Source organism: Hippocampus zosterae, chromosome 6 (genome assembly GCF_025434085.1).
Source record: "Hippocampus zosterae strain Florida chromosome 6, ASM2543408v3, whole genome shotgun sequence".
NCBI classification, from domain to species: Eukaryota; Metazoa; Chordata; class Actinopteri; order Syngnathiformes; family Syngnathidae; genus Hippocampus; species Hippocampus zosterae.
In genome coordinates this window covers 19,861,535-19,880,956 of record NC_067456.1, presented here as the reverse complement: position 1 = coordinate 19,880,956, position 19,422 = coordinate 19,861,535, and the positions used below count along the sequence as shown (strand labels likewise).

The 19,422-nt window shown below is 46.0% G+C and overlaps 1 protein-coding gene across 1 annotated transcript; it reads right to left on the bottom strand.

The window, feature by feature from the left end:
- Positions 1-6,768: 6,768 nt before the first annotated feature.
- Positions 6,769-19,220, bottom strand: npffr1l2 (neuropeptide FF receptor 1 like 2). The gene is given in 4 exon segments (XM_052067063.1): positions 6,769-6,991; positions 6,993-7,808; positions 9,473-9,572; positions 18,893-19,220. Coding segments are annotated over 4 exon segments (1,416 nt in total). The 3' UTR covers positions 6,769-6,819.
- Positions 19,221-19,422: the final 202 nt, after the last annotated feature.

Here is a 19,422-nt window from a genome sequence, read left to right as displayed (position 1 = left end):
CCTTGTCCGACCAATCCACTGCGTCAGCTACCAACTCGAACTGTACTCTATAAGCCTCCCAACTCCCTTTCCCGGAGAATTTAAGATCTTCCATGGAGGGCCACGCGAGCCCACGGGCGCCGCCATGCATGTTTACGTCCGTTTCCATGGGGGCGGCACCTGCCGCTACGTCATTGCGTAACCCCGTTTTGGCGGGGTCGCGCTCATTTTGGCGCGAATCACCAGCTTCTTGACGACCGCGCCCGTTGCAACTCGACTCAGGCATATCAATCACGCACGGTACGGCCTCATCCTTCAACTTCCGCCGAGTACCGGAGTCGCCGAACATCCTTACGCAAAAAACGGACATGCGACGGGTGAATCCAAAACTTCTGACACCAATGTAATGACATTCAGGAGCGGAGAGAAAGATGCTCGCAGTCGCTGATACTATTCGTCATTTTTAATAAACAAAATAAGTCATAAACACACGCATTCAAAGGAGATGCTGTTAGCCACAACTCACGCCCATGCGCTCCCCACTCAGACTAACTACCGGAGCCAATATTCCCCCAACCTGGCTCCTCCCCTCTCTATGACGTCACATAAAGACAAGAAACAGATATTACAATACTTTATAAGGCTGAATGGTCTAAACTGACTAGCACTCGAGGTTATCCTTTTTTGAAAAGGACTGGCATTAAAAGAAAGAACAATTTGGTCTCTTATTACGGCTACTCTTGTGGTTTATGTAATAACATACGGACATATATAGCTACTACCCTATATTCTGACTCACTAGGTTCATCTTGTTCCGGGTATTAAACAAAACAAAAAAACCCAGAATCGATTGCTCAAATGGGTTAATGAGTTAAAATAATTGGCAGAAAATTTGCTATGTGTTTTACAGCACATCAATTGGAGACATTGCGTTGTCAAGCATAGGTGATGTTCACTCATCACCTCACCAATTCGCTCATAGGAGACAAGAGAAAAGGATGCTTGAATGAGAATATCTCTGCACAATTGAAGCACACCGCCACAAACGAATGTGAAGTGTCAACGACCAACGTCTCGTGCAATTTACATGGGTTCTTGCAGCCCCGCAGTCTCAGTCATCAATGCCCAAGCCTTCAATGACTACAGTTTGGCTGGTTCAGTCTAGCCATAGCTAGTCGTGGATGGCCAAGGCAAAGCTAATCAGAGTTCCCAAAACACCGCTGTATTTGTGATCATTTTGGACAAATGCAAGCAATGTAATAGAGGCCACGTTAAATATCTTAAAATGATCTGACAGTTTAAAGGAATACTTTAATATGTCCGCATTTGTAGTAGGAAAAAGTTCATATTTTGTCAAAAATGAATTCGATGACATATGAATTTGATGATTTTTCATGTAAATTTAGGAACTTTAAAAATTATTTTTTGAAGAGGATCGCCACACACCATACTCATTAATGGGTCTCAGGAGAAACCAGTTGGAATTATCAGGCTCTGGCTGTTTTGAAAAGTTACAGGGGTCACGACATAGTCAGGATGACACGGAATGCATACGCACGATACGACCCCCAGTTGGCCCCCCTGTGCTGAGTGCGGCCGGGCAGGAGGCCTCTTGGACAGATTCAGAGATTTTAAAAAGCCCCCGTTCGGTCTCAATGGCGGAGAGCGGGCCGGCTCGGCGGCCGAGTGCGGCCGGGCAGGAGGCCTCTTGGACAGATTCAGAGATTAAAAAAAGCCCCTGTTCAGTCTCAATGGCGGAGAGCGGGCCGGCTCGGCGGCCGATTGCGGCCGGGCAGAAGGCCTCTTGGACAGATTGAGAGATAAAAAAAGCCCCCGTTCAGTCTCAATGGCGGAGAGCGGGCTGGCTCGACGGCGGAGAGCGGGCCGGCTCGGCGGCCGAGTGCGGCCGGGCAGGAGGCCTCTTGGACAGATTGAGAGATAAAAAATAGCCCCCGTTCAGTCTCAACGGTGGAGAGCGGGCCGGCTCGGCGGCCGATTGCGGCCGGGCAGGAGGCCTCTTGGACAGATTGAGAGATTAAAAAAAGCCCCCGTTCAGTCTCAATGGCAGAGAGCGGGCCGGCTCGGCGGCGGAGAGCGGGCCGGCTCGGCGGCCGAGTGCGGCCGGGGAGGAGGCCTCTTGGAAGGAGTTAGAGATTAAAAAATAGCCCCCGTTCAGTCTCAATGGCGGGGAGCGGGCCGGCTCGGCGGCGGAGAGCAGGCCGGCCCGGCAGCGGAGAGCGGCCCGGCGGCGGAGAGCGGGCCGGCTCGGCGGCCGGGCAGGAGGCCTCTTGGACAGATTGAGAGATAAAAAATGCCCCCCTTCAGTCTCAATGCCGGAGAGCGGGCCGGCTCGGCGGCGGAGAGCGGACCGGCCCGGTGACGGAGAGCGGGCCGGCTAGGCGGCCAAGTGCGGCCGGGCAGGAGGCCTCTTGGACAGATCGAGAGATAAAAAAAGCCCCCCTTCAGTCTCAATGGCGGAGAGCGGGCCGGCAAGGCGGCCGAGTGCGGCCGGGCAGGAGGCCTCTTGGAAAGATTGAGATATAAAAAACGCCCCCATTCAGTCTCAATGGCGGGGAGCGGGCCTGCTTGGCGGCGGAGAGCAGGCCGGCTCGGCGGCCGGGCAGAAGGCCTCTTGGACAGATTGAGATATAAAAAACGCCCCCGTTCAGTCTCAATGGCGGAGAGCGGGCCGGCTCGGCGGCGGAGAGCGGGCAACAGCTTTAGTTGATAGTTGGGATGTTTTGGGGCGGTTCAAATCTCATATCGGGGATATTCAACGTGTTGGATTCTTTTGGCCCCACTTCTCCCCGTGCATGGTTTGCCTCGGGGACAAAGGAGCATACAGCCTGTTGACAGTGACGTGCAGCCAGTCAGAAAGTGAGGTGACAAGACAGCGAGGAAGCACGGTGGGGAATCCAAAATCAAAACAACAGAAAGTCTGTGCTCATGCTGTCTCCACTGCTTTCACCAACACCTTTTATTTTTATGTCACATTTTTTTTCTCCCTGTGGAACACCCCCCCCCCCCCGAATAAAATACACATGTTCGTTTACTCTGAAGTAACGTTTAGTCTTGAGAGGTTTTGACGTCTGACTTTGAATATTCATGAGTGAAATTGGTTCGTCCATGATGTGTTCATTTTGCCATGTGGCTGCACATCACACACCGCATGTTCAAAACTGTTGTAACCGTGATTTTTAAAAATTTTTATCTTAATGTTTGGGGTCTCTAAAGTTATGGAAGTCTGCCAAAAAATAAATAAATCTGGCCTTATAAATCAGTCTTCAGATGAGCATGCACATTTAAAAAAAATGTGAGAGAAGCCCACACAAGCAAAAGGAGAACTTGAAAACCCCAAACAGAGGTGCTGAGATTTGGGGAAAAGAAAAAAAATATTGTTCCATCATGAGGGTATTTTTTTTTACATTTATTTATTTATTTTGTATTATTCCTAAGAAATGTTAACAGCAGTTTTGTGATCTATAATGGTGGAATGTTGTTTGATGGACACTTCTTGAAGCCCGTCATAGTTTTTAAAACATGGGCAAACTTTGAGGTACCCAAAAAGAAGGCACCAAACCTCTCGGTGAGCAACATAATTGGAGAGCCCCCTCAGTCTGATGTCGCTCCTATTTTTATGATGAGAATCCTCAATCAAGTATTGACATACTGCACCACAAAATACAAAGCTACAATATAATAAAAACTGCAACTTGCTTACTACTCTTCTACCATTTTGTACCCACCCATTTAAGAATTCCTGCAAAACACAAATGAAAAAGGTCTTACCATTGGTGCCAGATTTATGGCCTTCAATATTTCCTGTTTTGAAAGGGCTTTGTGTCAAACCGTTCAGACTGGGACGCAGTCTCCGCTCTCTCTCGCTAACACACGCACACACACACACACACACACACACACGTCCGCACTCACACGCTCTCCCTTGCCTATCATAAAAGATAATAAACAAAGTGCAGACTATAATTGCTCTCCAGGATCAGTGGCGCCTCTTGCTGTGTGGATGTGTACACTAATGTATTGTTGCTTACTGATGGTCATTAAAATTAATGATGATGGCCTGATGTTACCAAGTAAAAAGAAAAGTTTGCATGTAAATTAGTATGTGTGAATCTGCGTGCGTGTGAGTTTAGGGATGTATATTTAGGAGATGGAGAGAGAGAGTGAGCGAGAATGTATGTCTGTCTATATGTAGAGAGCGTGAGGACAATGGTGAGTGTCATTCTTTTTGTAATTTGCTCAGCATGTGATTTATCAGTCCCTTAAATGTAGAAACGGTGTTTGTGAAAGGGACACTGGCAAGACAGTTGAAGATAAATCACTAACTGACTATTTTCTCACATGGGTATTGCCCCTGTTAGGTTTGACTCGGGGGGAATTCAGGGAGGGTGGAAAAGTTACAAGCTCAGCCGGTTTGCAATGCACAAATACTTAACGGCAAGTACAGGAAGTGAGCAAAGCAGAACACGAGATGTACTGTAGATGCCTTACCTGACCGACCTCTTCTTAATATCAGTTTGTAAAATGGCTTACCCCCTGATATTTCTATTTTTTTTCATATGATTACTTATTATTAAGTCACACACTGGTTTGGAGTGAGGTTGGTTGGATCCAATAGGTAGATTCTTTTGGCATTCGTTCATTGCTGGTATTCATTGTAGCACTGACAGGGAAAACTGTGAATAGAAAATATATAGCAAATGTTTTGATCTGGAAAACATGGCTGAAAATATTTCTAATGGAGTCAGGAGCTTTGGATGTCATGTTGGCGAGAGTCCTGTATTTCCAACTCGAGGCAAGAATTGAATGCAGGAGTTCATGCTGCTCACAGGTTTGTGTTGACTTGCACAGATAAAAGATACATTAGTGTTAGTGGAGGGGGAATTGTGGCCCATTCCTCTTTTGTAACTTTATTGGCTGCCACTTGAAAAACCAAAGCTTCAATTCTCTGCACAGGTTTTCTATTGGGTTGAGACCTGAAGACTGGCAAGGACACTCAATGACCTTAATTGGTTACTTCTTGAACCACACGTAGGTTTCTTTGGCCATTAGGTTTTGACATTGCCACACAGGTCGATTATTTGCAGTATTTTGCATCACAAAATACTCAAGTCTCAAAATTACTCTCTTTAAATATGTGTATCAATTTTGCTTTGCAAAGGGACTCTGCTTTGTTTTCTTAGTAAAATTGATTTAAGTACATAAAAGAAAAAAACAGGCATGTTTACATCAAAAAGCAAAATCTGAATGAAAAGAAGGAGAGTCAATGCTTTATATTAGTCTTTATTTTTATTATATATTGTAATCCATGCCCATTCAGAAATGCTTCCACTGTGATTTTTACACTTTCACACACATGATTACTGTGATTGGATTCCATGAGAGGAATTTCACCTCAAATTACTGAAGCCTCAGTCTCTGTTGAAAGCCATTAATGTTTTTGACAAAAATATTTTATTTTTTTACATATAATAATCTTATATTATTTGGAACTTATGCTATTTCTACTCAAATAGCATGTACATTAGTTTAAAATTTAAAACACTTAATTTTTGTATACATTATTACTTTGCTTATTTATACATGTATAATGACAGGCAATAGGTTGTGCTTTATTGAACCATTTAAAAAACCTTGTAAAAGGACTGCCTCCCTCACACAGCCTCTTGTCTCTGTTCATCATTAGTCACAGCTTTCAAGCTTTTGATCGTGTGATGTTATTTTCTGTCATATTTGTAAATGTTACTGCAGATACTCAGTATTGTACTGAAGCTTGATTTGAAAAAAAAAATAGTGAATTGAAATGAAGTCCGGGCGGCCCGGTAGTCCAGTGGTTACCCCGTCGACTTCACAGTGCAGAGGTACCAAGTTCAATTCCAGCTCCGGCCTCCCTGTGTGGAGTTAGCATGTTCTCCCAGGGCTTGCGTGGGTTTTCTCCGGGTACTCCGGTTTCCTCCCACATTCTAAAAAAATGCATGGCAGGCTGTTTGAACACTCTAAATTGTCCCTAGGTCTGAGTGTGAGCATGGATGGTTGTTCGTCTCTGTGTGCCCTGCGATTGGCTGGCAAGCAATTCGGGGTGTCCCCTGCCTGCTGCCCGAAGACAGCTGGGCTAGGCTCTAGCAACCCCCCGCGACCCTCGTGAGGATAAAGCGGTTTGGAAGATGAATGAATGAATGAATGAATTGAAGTCACAATATCTGTCAGAAAAAAAAAATCAATTGAACCTTTTCCTAAATTCATTCAGCCCTTGTATAAGCCGTCAGGGTCGGCTACTGTATAATAATACTAATATAATAATACTAATAATACTAATACTGTACAAACAAACTGTAATGTATTACATTTGTACAGTTTATTAAGTAAAATTGTAAAAAAAAAAGTGGTATCAAAAAAAGTTGTTTTCTTGACTTGTAACGGATTACATTTTTTTTACATTGATTCCAATGGGAAACATGGTTTCGGTTTTCGAACAATTCGGTTTTCGAACAGTCTTCTGGAACGGATTAAGTACGAAAACCGAGGTTTGACTGTATTATGGTTGTTAGGAGGATAAGTGACATAGAAAATACCCCGAAATATAGAAAATAATTTTGACAGCTTTACATTTTTATGAAAGACAAATTCAAGTGAAAATATTCTGGTTAAACTGTGTATTGAAGCCAACTTAATATTTTTAACTTCGGCCCCCTTGAAATCATTGGTTTGTGTGACTCTATGAAAGAGTCAAAGAGAAGAAGTAAATTGAATAAATAAATAAATATCGGGCTGCATTTTTTTCAAGATCATCCAATGTTTCATTTTGGTTAGTTTGGTGTATATTCAGTTATCCCATGCTTGATGCAGTGAAACCGACAGTGGGCTGTCCTTTTGCAACGCCTTACTGCAGCTGCCTTTCTTTTTGATTGTTTCCATTTCTATCCCTGGATTTCCTTGATGCGAAGCACCCCTCCTTGCCACGGCCGCCACACAGTCCTCCCTAGTCGGTGTTGAACTCATTGTGGACTCTATTTCTCATGCCAAATAACAGCTGGTTGTTGGAGCCACTGTTATTTTTGCAGTTGGTACCATCGACAATTACTTGCGCGGACCTCCGACTCCTAAGACATGTGCTCATCCTCCTCCACACTCGCCACTGCAGTAGACCTGAAAAGGCTGAGGAATTGCACACCGCCTGGAATCCTTTTTTAAAATTGTCATTGTAATAACCATAGATTACGGGGTTAATGCTGGAATTGGCAAAAGCCAGCCAGTGAGCAAAGGGGAAGATGTAGCTGTTCAATAGATCCAGTTGGTCCATTTCCAAGCCTCCATAGTCTGTCATCATCATGAGAGTCCAGAGTGGTAACCATGACAACATGAAAAGCAAGGTCACAAGGACCAGCATCTTTATCGCACGAATTTTTTTCTGTGAGAACACTGGCTTACCCTGTCTCCTATCGCTGCCATGGATGTTGGCTTTCCTTGGCATTTCCGTAGCAACCGCGGATGAACAGAGTTTGGCACCAATGGTACCATACATAAGTGTGATCACCGTCAGTGGAACAAGGTAGATATGAGTAAAAAGAAATGCAGTGTAAACCTTTGTCATCTTTGGGTTGGCAAAGTTTTCATAGCAGGCGTAGAGGGGTAGTGTGTGGTTGAAGTCAGCATCATCATTGTAGACAATGTAGTGCAAAGGGATTTCCTGCACAGTCAATGCAACTGCAGCTGGACACATGATCGCCATTGCGACTAGCCAAATAACAACAATAGCTAACTTGGCAGTCGCCATGGTTGTCTTGTTGTGTAGGTACACGACGCAGCGACACCTGTTGGTGGGAGGGGGGGGGGATTAGTGGCTGTGACAGAAAGGCAGATCCAAAAAGGCATGTAAAGAAGTCCGCATAACGCTTTGTTTTTGCGCTTTTTGTGTGAATTTTGTTTTCCATCACATTTGGGAATGTTGGGTTATAAAGGTGTTGCGATTTTATTCCTTTGTTTTCTCTTTGCTTTTTTTTTCCTTTTTGCTGTACCACGGAGACATCCTGTTTCAATTAGAGTGATGCAGTTCACAATTGTATATTTGGCCGCTCATAGTTTTCATTTTCTCTTGTCCTTGTCCTGGCACTTTTTAAGACCTACAAAAAAGTATCACACAATCTTCATTTTGCCTCATAACTTTTCACCATGTTCATTTCTAATGTTTTTTTCCATGTATTTCTTGTCGTGTATTCCAAGTTTGTATTTCTCGTGCATTGTATTCTCTTGTCCTTTGAGTTGACAAGCCATTGATGTGTTTCTCATTCATTGCCTTTTACAAGCGTTTTTGATTGGGTTTTGTTTTTTCCTGGTTCGTTCTCACCAGCGTCCTTTGTTGCACTTTGTTGGACTTGTGTTTTGTTTTGTTTTTTGTAAATAAATATTTTTGGTGAAAACTCTTGTTTGTGAAATACCCATTCTGTCTGGAACTTTTCCAGAAACCTGACACCGTCTATCGAAAGCACGGGTGCCCAAACTGTTTTGATCAAAGATCTACTTTTCGATCAACCAATCTCGCGCGATCGACTCATTACCACGCACGTGCGCATACGCACGCAGGCATGTACACACGCATGCCATGATGAGCAATAGCCTGACACTGAGGCACACGATGCACTTTTACAGCCTGGTAACGATCGTAGTTCACACGTACTGTTTTAAAATGCTTCTCTCGGCCCTCCAGATTCCCATTCTTTGCCCGTCCCCTCGGTGAATTATACAAAGCAAACTCTGAAGGAGAATAATGATAATGATCGCAACATCCCGGTTCACAGGCTCTAATTGTAGACTGCTGAGCGCTAACAACTTCCGGTGATGCGGTCACACGTCACCGTAGGTTAAAGATGACCTGCTTCATGTTATTTTCTTTTTAAAATACTTTTTGTGAAAGTGAGACTGATAGAATGATTAGGGTGCAGTGTGCATTAACACAAAAATATATTACTAACATGCACCAGACTTTGTTAGAAGTACCAAGAACTAAACTGAGGCTCAGAGGGGATCGAGCCTTTTCTGTTGCTGGTCCCTCTCCTTGGAATGACCTCCCACTGAACATTCGGCAAGCCTCCTCGCTGCCCATCTTCAAAGCCCTCCTCAAAACTTGTATTCTTTGGCATTCGACTCAGCATGACTTAGATTTGTTCTTGGTTTTACTGTTTGCTGCTTTCTAACGCCTTTATTACCGATTTGTATTACTGTTTATTGTGCATGTTAAATTGCTCCATGTACAGCACTTTGTATGCAGCGATGGCTGTTTGAAAGTGCTCTATAAATACCGTTGACTTGACTTGACACCTGATCTAAAGGCTTCTGGTTACTCTGCACTCTCAGGCTGGAATCACTTACAGAAAGACAAAAATTTCTCAGAACTGGGATGCTTAAATGTTTGTATCGAAATGAAAATAAAAAATGTTTAAGCTTGGATGTTTGAACAAAAATAATATACAAAACAAACCTTTCACCAGCGATTGCCACCAATGTGAAGACTGACGCAGAAACAGACACACCCTGCACAAAACCACTCAGCTTGCAGACGATGTTGGAAAAGGGCCATCCTGCAAAAGGAAGAAGACTTAAAATAGTATATAAAAAATTTGGGTAAAAAGTTTTCCCATTATGTCCGTTGATGAGGTTAACATTAATGACAGTATGATAGGAAGAATAGACAGCACTTGTGTTGTTTTGCATTACTCCAACCAAAAAATTAATTGTTAAACACAGTGGTACCAACTTTATTTCAGCCGTGAATCACTTCTTATAAGTCCATACCCTTGCCTACCCTTCAAGAAGGTCTCATGGTGTTGACGTTGAAAAGCAGATTTCTTTTTCTTCTTGGGCATCAGCTTTTGTGTTAAATTCTCACTGAGCTTTTTCCACATTGCAAAGAAACTTTTCGAAATATGTCTGTTTATTTGACAAATTTTCTTGTGCTTTTTTTATACAGTTCAGTTTCGCTGCATGAGCTTCAAGAATCTCTCCTTGATGGTTGCGTCTTCTTTGCAGCACGCATGTACCAGCACTGACTTTTATGGGGTGGGATTGTCGGCACTAATTGACTGTCGACGCTTGACAGCCCCAGGGTGCTTGTGTTTTTCGCGCCTGTAATGGGCAGCATATTTCACAGGTCCCGTTTTGTTCAGCGCAGATGTCGGGTCTGTTGGACATTCCGCGTTGATGCGGATGGATGGACGGCAGCTGAAGCTGAGGATGAGGAGAGAGGACCATCGGCGTGGAGTGCGAATACGTGTTTGGAACTGAGAGTCGCCGCTTGGAATCGAGGCGGATTTACATGGGACAGGAGAAGTGAACCAATCTCTTTGTCAATGCATGCGACAGCTTCTTGTTTACTCACACATAGCTTGTAGCAGACGTGTGGGACATCATTCACGTTTTGAGCATCATGTCTCTGAAACGACACTTTCATTCTCTCCTATGTCACCTATAATTGCTTCAAACAACAATAGGTACGCGCCGGAATAGTGGTTAGGATTGTACTAGATGAAATGAGCTATGCTGTGTCCCCAACAGCCAGTGGGGTCAAAGAATGCAGACCACAATGATTGAGTCCATTCAATTGAGTTTGGATCTTCTCATTGCAGTGGAATAAAAAGCACAATAAAATACATATTTTCATTGCTTCAGCAAGCAGCATTGGCAGTACACTGATGGAATTTCTTGTTTTCAATGTCAAATATTTTTTTTTCAGTATCTGTCAAAAGGTGATAATCATGCTTAATGCATTATTCTTAGATTTTCAACAAATGCAGAGCAGTCTTCAATTCAATTTGATTCATGTACAAGTTCATTGCCAAATGTGCTCTGTATGTGCAGATGAAATTTCTTCCCTCTCAACCAGACTTGATTCTTTTTGCAGTCACTGATTCATTGTGAAATGTTAATCTGATATAACTTTCCATTTGAGGTCATCCATCAAAGAAATTCAGTAGTTGAAACAGTTTGATCCTTGAGGTCTTTGCTTTGATTAGTTTTATATTATATACTGTCAGGCACGTGCAGTGCAGAGTAGGGGGCGGGTGTGCCTTCGGTGCCCTGGCACAGACCCTTTTGGCTAAAGTGACCCTTTCTTTATCCCTTTTTATAAAGTGTCTGTGAAAGGCATTCTTGGCCTTTCAAAATATCAATAATATAATTGTTATTGTAAAATGTCCTTGGGTGTGTTGAAAGGCGCTTTTTTTTGCAGTCACTGATTCATTATGAAATGTTAATCCGATATACCGGTACTTGAAAGGCGCTTATAAATAAAAAATGTATTATTATTACAGAGTCTGGATCTGTATCTGTATCTAAAGTGTTGGACTGCGAGCGAGCTGAATCGAAATGCAGTCACACACATCTTGTTTTCTTCAACTGTGAATGAGGTTTCATCTTCCATTGATATTGTATTGATTCAGTGTGTCACTATTGTTCTTAAATTTTCAACAAATACAGAGCAGTCTTTTGACCATTTTGGCCAAAGTGGCCCATTATCCCTTTTTAAAGAGTGTCTGTGAAAAGCATTCTTGGCCTTTAAGAATATCAAGAATATAATTTAAATAAATATAATGTAGGGCGGCCCGGTAGTCCAGTGGTTAGCACGTCGGCTTCACAGTGCAGTGGTACCGGATTCGATTGCAGCTCCGGCCTCCCTGCGTGGGTTTTCTCCGGGTGCTCCGGTTTCCTCCCACATTCCAAAAACATGCGTGGCAGGCTGATTGAACACTCTAAATTTTCCCTAGGTGTGAGTGTGAGCGTGGATGGTTGTTTGTCTCTGTGTGCCCTGTGATTGGCTGGCAACTGATCCAGGGTGTCCCCCGCCTACTGTCCGGAGACAGCTGGGACAGGCTCCAGCACCCCCCGTGACTCTAGTGAGGATCAAGCGGTTCGGAAGATGAATGAATGAATAAATATAATGTAATCATTAATATTATGCTACCCTTGTCATAAGACCTTCGGAGAAGACATCATATATTACGAGATGCGCGGCTCTTTCGAAGTAAGTCAGTAAGTTAGTCGCTGCTCACTCCTATTGTATTGTTTAATTACATTGTCTCAAAGTACACAAAGAGCTTACGACATACAGTAGTAGCGATTTTTGCAGAAAACCCATGAAAAACATGTCTCGTAATGAGAGAGAGCCTGTAGACATATTGTTATTGTTATTGTAAAGCAGCCTGCCTCAACTGGCGGACCGCGATCCACGACAGGACCGCCGACCTCCTCTGTCCGGACTTCCTCTGTCCGGACCCTCGGCAAATTGTATAAAACAATAAATTATAAACCCCTCCGTGAGTCGTCACCTTACCGTGGTGGAGGGGTTTGTGTGTCCCAATGATCCTAGAAGCTAAGTTGTCTGGGGCTTTATGCCCCTGGCAGGGTCACCCATGGCAAACAGGTTCTAGGTGAGGGGCCAGACAAAGCACGGCTCAAAGACCCCTTATGATGAACAAAATATATGGACCAAGGTTTCCCTTGCCCGGACGCGGGTCACCGGGGCCCCCCTCTGGAGCCAGGCCTGGAGGTGGGGCTCGTTGGCAAGCGCCTGGTGGCCGGGCCTACACCCATGGGGCCCGGCCGGGCACAGCCCGAAGAGGCAACGTGGGTCCCCCTTCCCATGGGCTCACCACCCATGAGAGGGGCCAAAGGGGTCGGGTGCAATGTGAGCTGGGCGGCAGCCAAAGGCGGGGACCCTGGCGGTCCGATCCTCGGCTGCAGAAGCTAGCTCTTGGGACATGGAATGTCACCTCCCTGGCAGGGAAGGAGCCCGAGCTGGTGTGTGAGGCAGAGAATTTCCGACTGGATATAGTCGGACTTGCCTCCACACACAGCCTGGGTTCTGGTACCAGTTCTCTCGAGAGGGGTTGGACTCTCTTCCACTCTGGAGTTGCTCACGGTGAGAGGCGCAGAGCAGGTGTGGGCATACTCATTGCCCCCCGGCTCAGTGCCTGTACATTGGGGTTCACACCGGTAGACGAGAGGGTTGCCTCCCTCCGCCTGCGGGTGGGGGGACGGGTCCTGACTGTTGTTTGTGCATATGCACCAAACAGCAGCTCAGCATACCCACCCTTTTTGGAGTCCTTGGAGGGTGTGCTGGAGAGTACTCCTGCTGGGGACTCCCTTGTTCTGCTGGGGGACTTAAATGCTCACGTGGGCAATGACAGTGAGACCTGGAGGGGCGTGATTGGGAGGAACGGCCCCCCCGATCTGAACCCGAGTGGTGTTTTGTTGTTGGACTTCTGTGCTCGTCACGGATTGTCCATAACGAACACCTTGTTCAAACATAAGGGTGTCCATATGTGCACTTGGCACCAGGACACCTTAGGTCACAGTTCGATGATCGACTTTGTTGTTGTATCATCGGATTTGCGGCCGCATGTTCTGGACACTCGGGTGAAGAGAGGGGCGGAGCTGTCAACTGATCACCACCTGGTGGTGAGTAGGCTCCGATGGTGGGGGAAGATGCCGGTCCGTCCTGGCAGACCCAAACGTATAGTGAGGGTTTGTTGGGAGCGTCTGGCGGAATCCCCTGTCAGAAGGAGTTTCAACTCCCACCTCCGACAGAGCTTTTCCCATGTTCCGGGGGAGGCGGGGGACATTGAGCCCGAGTGGACCGTGTTCCGTGCCTCTATTGTTGAGGCGGCCAATCTGAGTTGTGGCCGTAAGGTGGTTGGTGCCTGTCGTGGCGGCAACCCCCGTACTCGCTGGTGGACACCAGCAGTAAGGGATGCCGTCAAGCTGAAGAAGGAGTCCTATCGAGCCTTTATGGCCTGTGGGACCCCAGAGGCCGCTGACGGGTATCGAGTGGCCAAGCGGGCCGCGGCTTCGGTGGTCGCCGAGGCAAAAACCCGAGCGTGGGAAGAGTTCGGTGAGGCCATGGAAGCCGACTTCCGGACGGCTTCGAGGAAATTCTGGTCCACCATCCGACGTCTCAGGAGGGGGAAGCAGTGCACCACTAACACTGTGTACAGTGGGGATGGGGCGCTGCTGACTTCGACTCGGGACGTTGTGAACCGGTGGGCAGAGTACTTCGAAGACCTCCTCAACTCCACCAACACGCCTTCCTTGGAGGAAGCAGAGCCCGCGGGCTCTGAGGTGGGCTCTCCTATCTCTGTGGTTGAAGTCACCGATGTGGTTAAAAAGCTCCTCGGTGGCAAGGCCCCAGGGGTGGATGAGATCCGCCCGGAGTTCCTCAAGGCTCTGGATGTTGTGGGGCTGTCCTGGTTGACACGCCTCTGCAACATCGCATGGACAACAGGGAGAGTGCCTCTGGATTGGCAGACCGGGGTGGTAGTCCCTCTTTTTAAAAAGGGGGACCGGAGGGTGTGTTCCAACTACAGAGGGATCACACTCCTCAGCCTCCCTGGTAAGGTCTATTCAGGGGTGCTGGAGAGGAGGGTCCGTCAGGAAGTCGAGCCTCAGATTGAGGAGGAGCAGTGTGGTTTTCGTCCCGGCCGTGGAACAGTGGACCAGCTCTACACCCTTAGCAGGGTCCTTGAGGGTATGTGGGAATTCGCCCAACCAGTCTACATGTGTTTTGTGGACTTGGAGAAGGCGTTTGACCGTGTCCCTCGGGGAGTTCTGTGGGGGGTGCTTCGTGGGTATGGGGTACCGAATCCCCTGATACGGGCTGTTCGGTCACTATACCACCGATGTCAGAGTTTGGTTCGCATTGCCGGCAGTAAGTCGGAATCGTTTCCAGTGGAGGTAGGACTCCGCCAAGGCTGCCCTTTGTCGCCGATTCTGTTCATAACCTTTATGGACAGAATTTCTAGGCGCAGCCGAAGCGTTGAGGGGGTCCGTTTTGGGGGCCTCAGTTTTTCATCCCTGCTTTTTGCAGATGATGTGGTGCTGTTGGCTCCTTCAAACAGGGCTCTCCAACTCTCACTGGAGCGTTTCGCAGCCGAGTGTGAAGCGGTTGGGATGAAAATCAGCACCTCCAAATCTGAAACCATGGTCCTCAGTCGGAAAAGGGTGGAGTGCCCCCTCCGGGTCGGGGAGGAGATCTTACCCCAAGTGGAGGAGTTCAAGTATCTTGGGGTCTTGTTCACGAGTGGGGGTAGGAGGGAGCGGGAGATCGACAGGCGGATCGGTGCAGCGTCTGCTGTGATGCGGACGTTGTATCGGTCTGTCGTGGTGAAGAAGGAGCTGAGCCAAAAGGCGAAGCTCTCAATTTACCGGTCGATCTACGTCCCAACCCTCACCTATGGTCACGAGCTATGGGTCGTGACCGAAAGAACGAGATCCCGGATACAAGCGGCTGAAATGAGTTTTCTTCGCAGGGTGTCCGGGCTCTCCCTTAGAGATAAGGTTAGAAGCTCGGTCATCCGGGAGGGGCTCAGAGTCGAGCCGCTTCTCCTCCACATCGAGAGGAGCCAGATGAGGTGGCTTGGGCATCTGATTCGGATGCCTCCTGAGCGCCTCCCCGGTGAGGTGTTCCGGTCATGTCCCACCGGGAGGAGACCCAGAGGAAGACCCAGGACACGCTGGAGAGACTATGTCACCCAGCTGGCCTGGGAACGCCTCGGGATCCCCCGGGGAGAGCTGGAAGAAGTAGCTAGGGAGAGGGAAGTCTGGGCTTCCCTGCTAAAGCTGTTGCCCCCGCGACCCGGCCCCGGATAAGCGGTAGATGATGGATGGATGGATGGATGGAATAAATTATAAAGTGATTTTTATGTTATACATTTTATATTTTTGGACTATAATCTGCGCATTACCACGATCGCTTGTTAAAATTATCCGTTGTATTCTTTGCGTGCACGAATTGTATTGCAGAGGACCGCAGCAGCGTGACGGTGTGTGTATGTTTGACTAACTGGAGACCCTGGCTGAGCAGGGCATGTCGGTGATAATGATGCGCTGAATGGCTCCTCTGAACTTAAGGTGTGCCCATACATAAGCGTCAGCACGCGTCTATCCCAATACACACGCATTCAAAACGGATGATTGTGTCAGGAAACAGACGCATGCGCGACGCCACGGTGTGCTCACAGCTTCAGTCCAGGAGGGCCGCACACAGACAATTAGACAAGACGAATCACGGGAGGTTTCGATTGTGTGCAGTTTTGCCTCCGTCTACCTGGGGATCTTTGCAGCTGTTTAACAGCAGAACACCGCAACATGTTAAATGAACATCCCAATGGCGTCCTCAAATAATATTTGCATGGCTCAGACATTGTATTCACCTTTAGTGGAAGAACAGCACTGCACATTCCTGTGCTCCCTTGTGTCAGTATTTAAAATGGTTCTTAACTCCTCTTCTGATATATTTTTCAGTGATCTAAAAGGGCTATTTCTATTATTAAGCAGGCACAACTTAACAAAATAAAAGAGTTCGTGTGCCTCAACACAATACCTCTCATTATTTGCTGTGTACTGGCAAAGTGAATAATTGTTATTTTCATGCACTCCATTATTGGTTGGTTGTGAGGAGTGTTGATTTGTATAAGCTTGGCTTGACCATACTAAATGGGCATATAGCCCTGCTCCCCATGACCACCGTGCATGGGACCGGACCTTGGTCTTATAAAAAAAAAAAAAAAAGTGGACCTACAGAATTTCTAGTTGGGGACCACTGTTGTAAAGTGTCCTTGGGTGTCTTGAAAGGCGCTTATAAATAAAAAATGTATTATTATTACAGAGTCGGATTGTGTTGGACTGTGTTGGCGAGCTGAATCGAAATGCAGTCACACAAGTTTTGTTTTCTTTAACTGAGAATGAGGTTTATCATCTTCCATTGATATTGTATTGATTCAGTGTGTCATTATTGTTCCTACATGTTTTTTGTGTTACAATATATACAATATACTATGTTTGTAGGAATTCTGCTTGGAGGATTTTTTTCAATGAAGTACTGTGTGTTTTTAATGCATATATTGTATATTTATTTATTATTTATTTATTTGAGCGACTTATGATCGGAGTCTATAAATGGAATGAAATGTCTCTATGTGTGTTTTGTATATTTCATTCTGCATTAGTGTCTGTCTCAACAAGGAGTCTCCAAACTGTCAGTGGTACAGCAGGTTATTCAAAGTGAGCCGTTTCCAATGCATACTGGTTGTACAACTGACTTCAGCAACTACTCTCCCATTTTCCTTTGTAACTTCTGCACTCTGACCGAAAGAGCCCAGCTGCAGCAATCTCTCCACAAATCCCCATCAGGTAAAACATACTTTTACTTTCCACTGCTCCCTACCAAATACCTGTGTATCAATGAAATGGGATCTTGTGGTGCTAGGTCACGTTCATCGGGAATATACTCTTGATTGTTACAATTCAGCTTGTTCTAGAAAAGAGGTTTTTGTCATTTTAGCCTTATACAGTGTAGAGCTGCCCAACAATATGTTCGTAAAAACTCACTCCTCTTAGCTCTCTGATGTTTGCTGGCACTCTGCTTGAAAGCTAATTACGAGGTGGTGGCACGGGTTTGAACCACAAGTGGGTGGATGATGCATCAACACCATCAACTATTCAAATTTTTTTTTTTTTTGTTATTTTGGGCAACTGCCCCTCCAAAGTTCACTGCGCGCCCTTGTATACTGTACCCTCTATATGGTGCATGCGTGCACAGCCCACTCATGCCTGCTAAGTGTTTGCCCGAGGACACCTCTGGAGCGTTCAAGATATTGACCAGCATCTCTGCACCCGTTCTCTCTTTCCATATCTTAATAATACATTTTATTTATAAGCGCCTTTCAAGACACCCAGGGACACTTTACAATAACAAAAAACACAAAACAATACGGATTGAGCAGCGGCGTCCAAAACGCGCCAGCGTTCACTCAACCCGGAAGTCAGAAAAAACCACATTCGAACTACCCTCATTTTGAGGATAATTTGAGTTAGGCAAAAAACTCCTGCACAAGCATATGACAGCTACAACAGGTCACAAGACATAAGCAATGAAGACGGTGAAACAAGGGAATGTATGAAGGAGGGGGTGAGGGTGGGGGACTAGCTTCCGTGCATACTTTCATCGGGGGAAGGTCTTGATAGCAGATGTTGTTTTGGTAGCAGGCTGCCCAAGAATTTAAGACAGCCTTGAGTCCGTGGCTCATGTCTCTTTAGTGGCATCAATCAGCCAAATCCATGATTTCAGTAAATATTTGAGCACGGATTCCAGTTTCTCCAAGTTCTTAACCATCTTGCAGAGACGTTCCAAAACCGCAACAGTTTGTGGTTGAGCACAGTCTGAGTCTGCGTGTTGGACATCCGCACTATGCCATACTTAGACCGGCAGCCTCTTCACACCTATAATAGAGCCGCTCCCGTTGGTTGAATTTTGCAATAGATCAGGAAAATGCTAACACCAAACAGCAGCATACCTGTTATCGGAAGGCCGAAAATGTAGATGTCATCCACGTCCTCAACGGACAGTGTTGACAGGCACACCGTTCTCCGCTTCCTCCAAGGATCGAGGGTTTACCCGGCAGCAAAAGTCCCCGAGGGGCAAGCAGGCTCCCCACTGCCTGCTCTTCTCATCGAGAAAATTTTGTTGATGGCATCGAGAGACCAGCCAACCAATTCCATGTTTGTTTTTAGGATGAAAATACGACAGGAGGCTAGGAAAAGTCAGACAAAGACAGCACATGGACTGAGTGGCGAGCAGGGAACGGTGGGGGTGGGGGTGGGGGTACAAGAGCAGAAAGCAAAAGCGTCTGCCTTCGTCGAGAGCCAAGCAAGATTCAGACTCCCAAGCATTTGATTCCCAATCCAAGTCCTTAAGAGTGGAGCTACTGCACCCACAACAGACCAAAAATATGGAAATTGAAATTAGCTTCTGGAGAGATGCTAGTGTGCATCGTGACCACTGTTGAACTGTCTTTGAAAAAAAAAAACATGTTTAAGCAGCTTCAGTATTGCACAGATATTACTGTACCTGTTATTAGGTTGTCCACAAGTGTGGTTGGGATGCAGAAGATACCCACCAGGAGGTCACTGACAGCCAGGTTTAAGATGAAGAGGTTAGTGACTGTGCGCATATGACGGCTTCCCAGGACAATCAGGCACACCAGAATGTTCCCCACCATACACAGCAAGAAGATGAAAATGTATGGCAGGATATAGCTTGTAGCCACATAAAAGGAATGTTGGTAATAGGGGAAAAATGTAATTTTCATGGTCTCTTGGCTGGATTGAGAGGTTGTGTTATTTGTTGCAACTCCCATCTCCACCATTTCATCTTGCAGGTTGTCCAGCAGTTCCATTCTTTCCTGGAGAGTAGAAATAGATAAGGAGAAGAATAAGACAAACTTAAAATAGACAGATTTAGACCACGTTCTGTATTGGGGCCAGGAACTCATTTGATCTGGATGCACCCTGACTTCAAGTGAAAGGTGCAATAATTGTATGAATTGAATATGCCTTCCTCACTTGGAGGAAAGCAAACAGCATTCCGATCGTTTGAAC